At 43.2% G+C, this 10,811-nt stretch overlaps 1 protein-coding gene across 3 annotated transcripts; it reads right to left on the bottom strand.

The window, feature by feature from the left end:
* Nucleotides 1-2,429: 2,429 nt before the first annotated feature.
* On the bottom strand, nt 2,430-10,457 carry e2f4 (E2F transcription factor 4). Of its 3 annotated transcripts, none has more exons than XM_030097208.1 (11): nt 10,024-10,457; nt 8,247-8,356; nt 7,350-7,511; nt 6,783-6,826; nt 6,631-6,695; nt 6,349-6,537; nt 6,004-6,118; nt 5,780-5,935; nt 5,230-5,277; nt 4,675-4,719; nt 2,430-4,571 (listed from the first exon to the last, which is right to left on the bottom strand). In XM_030097208.1, exons 1-11 carry the CDS (start codon nt 10,186-10,188, stop codon nt 4,456-4,458), a joined length of 1,215 nt encoding a protein of 404 aa, XP_029953068.1. In that variant the 5' UTR covers nt 10,189-10,457; the 3' UTR covers nt 2,430-4,455. The 3 variants fall into 3 exon arrangements, with proteins under 3 accessions (XP_029953068.1, XP_029953070.1, XP_029953069.1); XM_030097210.1 differs by having other exon boundaries at nt 5,780-5,932; nt 6,052-6,118; nt 10,024-10,455; XM_030097209.1 differs by having other exon boundaries at nt 6,052-6,118; nt 10,024-10,452.
* Between the last annotated feature and the right edge of the window lie 354 nt (nt 10,458-10,811).

Genomic DNA, 10,811 nt, shown 5'->3' with positions numbered 1-10,811 from the left:
ATTTAGGTTCAATTAACCTCACATACATGCTTTTAGAGTTTTTTTGACCAAAGTACATTGAAGAAACTCACACACAAATTGGGGGGAACAAACTCCACACAGAAAGGCCCGGCCAGCATTTGAACCCATGTCCAGCAGTGAGGCAAAAGTCAGGCGCTAGCCACAGTTTAACTCTGCAGCCAATAATATCACGTGGTTTACAAATTATTTAATCCAGGAAAGTGGGTTTAAAATAGGAAAATCAATATTTAAACTCTCTAAAGGTTTCAGACAATGTTACTTTGTATGAGCGGTCAATCACTGGGACTTTCAGTATGTCTCCATTAAATTCAGTTCCTTCTGGTGTTTCTCTTGAATATTTCTGTCGACTGCTGCCCAGAATATGTGGACGACTCAAGTATCATTCTGGGATGTTACAGCCGATAAATAATGTATGTATTAGCATGTAAATACAGTGTTTACAAGTCTCTCTCTTAAAAAAAGTGTCTGTCAAATATGTCTTTGCTTATTTTTACCCTGGATGTTGTCAGGAAACATGAAGAGGAAGAGATAACAGACATAAAGCCAATTCTTGACTCCATGGAAATGTTCTCATCATGGCCGGCAGACTTTCAGCTCTGAAACCTCGACAGTATTTTCAGCTGTTATAAACAGTTTGAAGCACTGATGAGTGAGACTGTTGATTTAGGACTAGAGCTATCCTCGTGAACATCACTTTAACCTGGAGCTACCAAGAGAGTGTTAAATTGAATATAATTTTTGTTCTGCTGGACATATTAAGCACATTTGGTCCAGGTATCAGTTGGAATTACTCCTAAATTACAGCATAACTGAATTTGTTTCAAGATTTTTGAAACAAAGTATCGCATGCATGTTGATTTAGTTCTTTCCATTAAACCAGCTGCTAAAGTCCTCATAAGTTCATGTAGTAAATGTACTCAGGATGAATTTGGTCATCTCCTCATGAGGATTAACTCTTTTTTTTCCAGCCGTCAACACGAGGAAATGCAGCTAGGCTGAACACTTTGTTGAGCAGAGATGTTTTAGAGATTGAACATTCTAATCACAGAATCGTTTTACCTTCACTGGTGTTGATTTGTGCATGTTATTGCTTTGAGAAAAATATTGTCCCCCTGTGAGAATGTCTGAATTACTACTGAATGATAATCCATGTTTTTAATCTACTGAGACAATCATAGCTCTCTATACCAAGGGGAAGAAAATGGTGAGTTGCAGCACAATAAAGATACAAATTAATGTTTAGCCGAGGCATCAAGTCCATTGATTTCTTTCTGTAGTCTATTCAACCTTAATTACTGTAGGTCAGTTTCCACTATTGACTTGTACTAGTTACAGCTCAAACTACAGATTATGGAAGTGGTCTGTTTACAATCAAACCTTTGGCCTGTCAGAGGATCTATTCTGTCCTTGCTAAGGAAAAATGCATCCAGCCAAAAAATCTACAGAGACCATAGTGCTGAGGATATGCTTGATCTAAACAAGTCAAACGATGACTTACTGTTAACTAGAAAAAACACTGAACTGGTGACAGCACGAGTTTACCTTTTTCATTGTATGTACAAATTTATATTCACGTATTTTCACACTCAGACTTTTGCTGTCAAACAATTTCAAAGTGTATAACAAGCATTCAGGTTTCACACTCAAATAAAACAAGGTAAAGTGTGTCAACTTTAAAAAACATGACACACAAATCAATTCTAATAAATCCAGTGTCACTCCTCCCATTGTCCACCTGGTGGCGGCAAAACCACAATTTTCTAATCTTCCCACAGGAACCTGAGGCTTTTTCTCACTGACAGGGAATCAGTCTCACATTGACGAGCCTCTTTGAATGTCTCATTAATTAAGAATCACGACAGTCATGCTCATGTTGAGTTGTCTTCATTCACAGCTTTACCACACTTCTTAAATCTCCACATTAAAGGAACTCTGATCCTGTTAAAAGTGCTTACTGGTGTCTTGTCTGTCTCAACTTTTTTTAAATTTCTGTCCACGGAAAGGCACTGCAAAATAAAAGGCATGCTGAATTTACTCTGAGCTTGAATATGCAGAAAAAGTAGCTTATGGAATGTATACTTGAAATAAATGTTTCATTGAACAAATTCAAAATTTGCAGTTGAGCAACTCTAGTCTAAATGCAGCCGCATGTAGAATATCTGAATTAAGGACTACTATACAGCTGAATAAACTCTCTGGTAATTTGCTTCTTGCAGTCTGAATTGTTAATCCCACCACAGCAGGAAGAGATCAAACCCCCAGCTAAAAAAACAAGTCAGTTGTTTCCACTTATCACACAACTCAATTTCCAATCCTCAGTTGTGATCATTAACTGTGGTTCCTGTTTAAGTATTAAAGCTTCATGTTTGGGTGAGAAACCAAGGAAACTGAACAATAACAAAGTGTTTATTTTCCTCCATTTGTTGCAGCCTCATTTGTTCAACGCGAATCTGTTGGAACCCGCTCCCCAAATCGCCTCTGAAACACAGCTACTGGGAAATGGAGACAAGGAAATGGTGAGTAGCAACCAGTTCGTCCACACTGATGGGAGAAAAACAGAAGACCAAAAAAAAAAAAAAAGTGCAACAATGAGACGGTTTTCCTGGTAAATTCCCCCCATAATCCCAAATTAGTAGCAACAATCCTTTAATAATATATCTAGCCAGTGTAAAAAAATAGATGCTATTCTATACAAGCAGTGGAGAGGGATATACACTGTACATATGCAGACGTCAACCAGGGAAAATGTGACACGGTGAGTGTCTGAGACAGAAATTTACTGGTGCGATTCGTAATAAGGTGTCCTGAACTGCTTCTCACATGACCCCCACACAAAAGAGATTAAGCACGGAGCTGAGGAGTCCGACTTGGGAGTGATAGCAGGATTTCCACTAACAAAAAAGGATTAAAAAAAAAATAAAAAAAAATACACTGAACTGTGCCACATATACAGAAAAGAGTAAAACAAGAGCGGGTTTCCTGATGCGGTAACTAGTCAGTAAAAACACATACATGTCCATTTATATAGAAAAAAAACCTGGTACAACGTGATCAATAAACACAATATAGAAGTAATAATTATAACAGCTCATTTTGGGAAAGTGGGTAAATATAAAAGCTTTCATTTGGATGCACAAAGCTCCAGCGGAGCCTGAACAAGCAAAAACCTGGAAGATCTCGAGGTGCAGCAATGAAAACTGACGGAGCCAAATCGTCGGGGATTAACAAACCCTCTCAGCTTTGGAGTGCCAATATCGTGTCAGAACAATACATTATATATGAACAAACAGTTCATTTCATTGATTTAAAAAGATTACCCCCCACATCCCTTAAGTCCAGCGTTTTTGGTCCATTTTACATCAAAGAGTTTATTGGCTTCAATAGTCGACCACAAGATCATTTCTCTGCGAGTTCAAACACTCAAAACATCCACATTCAAATTCACCTAAAAGAGAGAAACCAGGTTAAGTGAACCAGGCGGACTTGGTAGATTCCAATCAGACATGGCAGGCTGGGTCTTTTCATTATAAATATGGTTGTTGTTACACTTAAAATATGTACAAAAAGCACTTTTTAAAAATGTACACATGGATACCTTTAAGCCTATATTTGACCTTGCAAACACTCCTCTCTGGAGTACAAAGCAATCGTTTGCCAAGAAAGACCAGGCTGGAGCTCGGTGCCGCTTCTCTACGTCGATGTGAGCTTACTGAACCAGAAACATTGTCGATAAAAATCAGAAACTAAAAAACACACAGAGAATCTGGTATGTCGTCTGGATCGGGACAAAGTCTTTGAATCGTACACAAACTTCCTGTGTGCCGGTCGTACAAAATATATCTTCTTTATGTACATGAGGACAGTGCGTGTGTAACCAGCTGCGTGTGGACTCGGGGAAGTGGCGGGGAAAACTGCAAGTCTGCTGCGACTCCTGACCTGATGAGAAAAACAGCTTTAATTTCTCATTTCCTGGAGTCGTCGGACCCAAGATGAGAGATCGTTCCATACAAAAAAAAAAAAAAAAAAAAAAAAGTAGCACACTCCCTGTCACACATTCAGTCGCAAACGCACGGAAAAAAGCTGATCAACAAACGTTATAGTCCACAAGAATCCAAAAATATAAATCAAACTCTTTTTCCTGGGAGAGTAAAAAGTTTTGTTCCGGCCTGCGTTTCATGGTGAAGCTGCACGTCCAGCGACTGTCTGAGCTCGGCCTGAACTCGGTGCGTCAGTGCAACTCATCAGATCATGACGGCTTCCCGGGACGAGGAGGACGACGAGGAGGAGGACGAGGAGGAGGACGAGGAGGAGGACGAGGAGGAGGACGAGGAGGAGGACGAGGAGGAGGACGAGGAGGAGACACTTGAAAGGGAATCAAGATAGATGAACCTATTTGTTTTGGAAGACTGTTTCTCGTGGTGAAGCAGTCTTGAGTCAGAGGTTGAGAATGGGCACGTCGAAGAGGTCACACAGGCCTTCTGTTTCATCCAGGTTGTAAATGTAGTCGTGGTCGCTGGGCGGCGGCGACAGGCGGAGGAGAGGCGAGAACACTGAGGGTGGAAAGAGACGGAACGGAGCGAGACGTGAAGGACATCCTCGATAAGCTCAGCGAGCTCAGTGTGTGTTCACTCATCAAACCTGAAACACACTCACCTTCTGAAGACATCAGGTCCTCCAGCAGGTCTCCACTCATGATCTCTGCCAGAGAAACAGAAATTTAAAGTCTTGTTGAAGCTGCAGGTCTTCACAGGAGACACACACACACACACACACACACACACACTCGACAGGTGGAGATGCTCGAGTCAAGATCCAGACTAACGTATTGCAGGTGCAACACAGACTGACAGACACATTTCAGGCCAATTCGGGTCTTGTTTACACCACAGCTTCAAGAGAAAATTGGAGACTTTCATGTTTTCTCCTGTTTTTGTACAAAATAGTGGCACTGAGTGTCTGAAACAGCATGCAGAGAGCATCACTCTTGAAATCTCAACTTCTCTGAAGGGGAGAGTACCGAACACACGAGTTCTGCTTTTGCCTCTAAACTCTTGGGTTCATCAACAACTTCAACAAAGAGAGCATCATCTCTACCATCATAATCATCAGCAGAGCTGCATTGCTGGTAAATTCCACAGATGACACTGAATGTTTACAGCGGACGACTCACACATTAACGAACCGATAATCACAGTATTAATACTTTACCTTTCGTTGGATCAAACATCTCAGAGAGCTCTTTGGTAAAGTCCAGCACTAAAAGAACATTTGTGAAAAAACATATTAGCGATACAGTTTTTCTTTTTGTGACTTTACAATTCATTATACAAGGAGCCAACAAAACCCAATTTCCTCTCATCTGACTCGAGCCAGTAACCCAACAGGATCAAACCTGCCAAATACAGACAATGTCAAAGTTTTCTAATTACTTGCAGTGCTAAAAATATGAGAATATAATTAACATTTTCACATTAAATGTACTTTTTACAGAATCTCTATTGAAAAAACTGCAGCATGGCTTTGTTACTGTTATTTAGCTCATAAGAAGGAAGCTGGCTGTCACCACAGCGTCAGTGATCCATGACTGAAACCGAGAGACGTTCAAGGACGGATAATTAACAGAAACTGTGACACATTATTGCAGAATAGGAGTGTCCGTGTGATCCTTTCTTCTGGCCATGTGATAGAAATCCCAGATCCAAACAATTAGCTTCAAACCTTCATTCGACACAGCGGAATGAAAAGAACACACACTCACAGTCAGACGGATCTGATTTGATGGGTTCAAACGCTGCAGAAGCAGAGGACGCCGCCGACCCGTCCAGAGACGCCGAGGACTGCAGCTGCTGAGTAACAGCGGCCGGCGCGGCCGGCGTATCCGTCGTCGGGGTGAGCGGCGCTGTGCTCGTCACTTCTGGAAAGAATCAGGCGTGAGACTGTTTCAGCACTTGAAAAGTTAAAAAAAAACAAAAAACAAACAACCTTTGAATGTCAGGACCACGGGTTCCACCGGGACTCGTCCCTCCTCACCTGTAGGGGCTGATGGGATGGCAGGAGCTGGCTGTGCGGCAGCAGCTGGAGCTGCTGCTTTGGAGACCTGGGGGGTAAAAAGTTGAAGGAAATTATGACATGGAGTAAGACTGACTGGAAGAAAAAGCAGAAGTTAATTTTATCAACGTTACTTCAGTGTTGCGTAACCGCCACAGGAAGTAATAAATAAGCCTGGACTGCTACAGTGAGCCTCTCAGTATGAGCCCCTTCTCGCCACTTTCACTGAAATGTAAAGCAAACAGGCTCGGGCACGTATATGACTTAGCGGATATTAACCTGTGAGGCAGCGGCGGGAATCTGGGAGGTAGGTGTTGGCACTGGGAGGTTCTGAAGGACGTCATCCGGAGGCGGGACGGGCAACACAACAGGAGAGGCGCTGGAGGAGTCCTTATTGACCAGGAGAACCTCAATGGGGCCAGATGTACTCTTCAGGCGGATCTGATATTTCCGCTGCCCGTTGAGGACCTGCACGCATGCACACACACTCCACGTCAAAAACTCAACGCCTGGAAACAACGCCAACCGTAACAAACTGGAGGAGCCACAAGCATTCCTTACAGCTTCCGGAATGGGAACCTCCAGCTGTGTGCCGATGGGAGCGCGGATAGCGAGCAGTGTGTCACCTGAAGGACAACGACCGAAAAGTGAACGATGGGAAGGTTTCAGAGATAAGATGAGAGACGTAACCCAGAGGGACGTGAAACGCTCACCTTTGAACGCCCCGCAGAGGTCTTCATGCTTCACATATGCCATAGTACGACTGCGTTAAGGCTCGTAATAAAGTACCTGGATGTTAAAAGCATTAACATTTCAACAGAGCACACAAACGCCACACTGAGCAGGGATTTGGTGCCTGTGCTGAAGGATCTGTGTGTTTAGAGGACTAATGACACACACACTCATCAAAAACACTGAGTGGCTTTCACAAAGCACCTAAAAACACTCTGCTGACGGTCTTCAGGGATCGTCTTTGTAAGCAGTAATCACCAGCGCTTACGAATGAATGAAGTCGGACTCTGGCAGAGCTTCCAGCATTTCTATGAACCTGCAGATGCACTGAATGTTTTCCACGAGCAGGTGAAAGTTACACCACAGCTCTGCTGAAACGCAGCCCCTCCACACATGAAGAGAAAACACGCCGGGATCAGTTTACTGCTTACAAGCTTCGTCATAGTCCCAAGAATCACAGCAGCACTGCGTCTTTGTCTTCTTGGATAATTCCTCAAGGATTTCAAACCTGGCGGCCTGTGAAACGAGCTGACGGCAGAGAAGGATATGGGCTGTTGTTGGAGTCATCTGCAACATTCTTGATGCTCTGCTGGACCCACACTCTCTGCTGGTCCAGCTCGTGCTCCCGCACGGCCAAGTCGTCCAGCTCGGCCTTCAGGTCGATCAGCTTATCGGCGATCTCCCTGGTGTTGCAGCCTGGACCGACACCCCTGAAACACAACGGCACACACCTGAGTGAGGCCTGAGACGCAGCTGAGGGCAGACGCTGCTTATTATCAACACTCTGCTTTACTATTCATACAGTGACTGAGATTAATTAGAATTTTACAGTCAACAAAACGCTGGATTATCTGACTTTTATGAGAGGATGGACCAAACAGAGGCAGCTTCACTGACAGGAGGCTGTTGCCCCAGAAAGACGAAGCAAGACTCACAGATGAAACACAGTTTCTTACAGTATCAGCAGGCACCATTTCCATCATAATAACTTGGATCGAGGGCCCAACTAGCCAGCTCAGATATGTCGAGCACCATGGGACGTTAACGCAGCCCACCTGCAGCCGACAGCCTCTTTCATGCTGCTGAGGCCATTTTGTTGTAGTGCACTTGTTCCACATCGGGTGAGTACAGGAAAATTACATTTACAGCGCACGCCGACTGTAGTCAGTAACACAGCTTAAATGAGGTTGTGTTTTACACACAGATTACAATTGAGACTGCTAAGTGGTCATCTCTCCATTGATGTGATTTAGTCACACAGTTTTAAGAACACTTCTAAGCACCAGTAAAGGCTACTACTCCAAATTATAAACTTATCCAGCTTTGTGCCATGCAGTCTCAGAGCGACAAGACTGGATTGTTGAACATTTACCATTTCAAACAGATGGAAAGCACAGCACAAACAGACAACTGGGAAACTAATTTAAATGGGATTATGAACTTACTTCCACTGGATGCTGTTCTTGGATTTCTTCTCTATCAGTCCGATTCCCTCCAGAACATTAGTTATGTCGTAGATCCGTCGTTTCTGCCGCACTGCCAAGGTATCTGCAGCCTGGACCACAACACAGTAGCATTGGAGAACAGGAATACAGTTGCATGCAGCTCTTTTAGTACACTCTAAAGTAAAAAAAATAAATAAAATAAAAACAGCAAAGAAAATACTGCTTTGATCATCTGACAGTGTGCTGGTGCCCTACAACTCAAAACTAAGTGATATTACTTAAACTTCCTTCCCAGCCCATCACAAAGTATTGATAACCACAAGGTAATTGCTGATAAGTGGAAGCTTACTCGCCATGCCCTGGGGGTGAACTCACTCTATGGATCTGCTCAGTCTTGGCCTAATAATCCATACTGATCTTTTTTTTTTTTTTTTTTTTAAACCAATTCACTCAACATTTTCAAAGTTAGCAAACAGATTCAAGTCCAAAAGGCTGATGGCTATGATTTACATATGTGTCAGTGTAGTGTCTGATAGTTAAAAAGAAAATTCAGAACATTAGAAAGCCAGAAAGATCTGCCCTGATCTCACTGGAGCTCTTGTCACAGTTCGTCTTTATCTATGCATGACACAATGAAGAGGGTGAATCATTATCTACTCCAAGCAATGTAGTTCAATTATTAAAAGAATGCAGACAGTTTTTGTTGGGTTTTGTTTCCAGGTTGGGTGAACATGAGCGTGAAAGAGACACACATTGTGTAAAGTGCTGGGAAGAAGTGAGCATTAATAGCTGGAAAGCCAATTTGATTACTGACTCGCTGAAGACTGTGTAACTGCTCAAGCTGCCATCTGCTTCAGTTTTGAGGTTAGAAACTGGCAGGTGCATCGATGCGTTGATAAGGCTGAACTTAAAAAAAATGTGTAGTTTTGTGGAGATCTGTTGCTCAAAGAATGAAAGAAAATAATTGTTTTCAAGGTCATTAAAGCAAAAAGAAACACCAACTGCTTGTGTGTATTGAGTAGGAGCAACAGGTTCATTAACAAGCCGGATCACAGGCTTGTTTCAGTGTTACTGCATTATCTGAAGAGATAATACAAATGTTGGTCTAGTTTTTCTTTTACATTCTGACAGATAAAACATGTTTTAAATAGTTTTAGCCTGAATCTTTAGGTTGCTTATTAAAGTCATTTACTAACATGATTTTAAATCATACCTCATTTCTGGTTTCTTTTTCAAATTATTTGGAGTTTCAATGATCTAAAACTGAACTGTGTTCTTGTGTTGTACTGAGCTATGTCAGAGATATTGTAAAGTGGGCTGAAAGCGTTGGGTTTAACAAGTAAACTGGCCTTTAAACTAACTATTAGAGACTGAGCAACTGAATGTCGTTAAGTGACAAAAGATGTTATCAATCAGTAAAAAAAACTGTTCATGTGTGAAGATGCAGCAGACGTGAAAGGAGCCACAAAAGCTGACCCACTTTTTAAACTCTGAATCTGCAGGGGGGCAAAGCCTGAGAAGTTCACAAAGTTCGCTTTATCACTTTGCCCAGCTCCCCTCTGAGAAACGGGAATTACACTACGAGTGATTAACTAGAGTTTGGGATTAACCGGGTGTTCTGAAACTAACACGGTCGTAAACTGAGAAGTGTCATCCATTCAAATTAGCCTGCCACACGGCTAGGCTAGGCTAACGGGCTAGCTAGCGAAAGTGCATGAAACCTAACGACAAATAACATGTGCTAGCTAACAACAAAGACTGTGCTCTGCGTGCTCACAGCTTTCAGATCCAGCACTCCGTCCTTCGCCTCCTGCAGCAAAGTCACAAACTTGGTGGTGAGCAGTCCCAGACTCTTCTCGTGCCTGCTCGGGGTCTGCGGCTGTAGCGAGTCCCCCACGGCTCCCAGCTCGCTCCTACTACTGGCCGACTCCAGCTCCATCATCGCTCGGGACCAGCGCCGTACTTCCACCCCTGCCTCCACGACCGAAATCCAGCCAGCGAGCCCCCGGGAAAGCACGCCCCACCACCGCAGTCAGATAAACGGGAGCCCGGGGTAGCCTGGCGGGGGCGGAGATGAGACAATACGGGCAGGTTTTTCCTCCGAATTACTTGAGTAGATCGAGCTAAAGAGGCAGAGTGGGGCAATTCAATGAGCGAGCAGTCGGCGGTGAGCCGTTGGCCACGCGAGGTATGACGGGACGGTTCAGGCGCCGGAGGGAGCGTCTGCAAATACTCACAACACCCGGCAAGCGTGGAATGGAATACGTTCACACATTTAAAATCACGAAATGAAAAAATGAGTAATCATTTCCTTATAACCGGTATACATGTTAACAAACAACTGATCAGATGTTTTAGTTTGTTTCAGAAACCTTTACTCAAGGACTAGGTTCTTACATTCGGGAGTGCAATTTTTACACATACCCTTATAGACTCAAACTTGAAGAAAACACACGCACGCGCCTAGATGCGTATAGCGCGTGCACACACGCGCCCATACACGCGCACACGCAACAATATACCATTATTATGATTATGAACTATTTTATTAATCCAGTGTACAAA

The sequence above is a fragment of the Salarias fasciatus genome, chromosome 7, assembly GCF_902148845.1.
Source record: "Salarias fasciatus chromosome 7, fSalaFa1.1, whole genome shotgun sequence".
Taxonomy (NCBI): Eukaryota; Metazoa; Chordata; class Actinopteri; order Blenniiformes; family Blenniidae; genus Salarias; species Salarias fasciatus.
The sequence above is the reverse complement of the archived record's forward strand: the minus strand, read 5'-3'. Positions and strand labels throughout refer to the sequence as shown.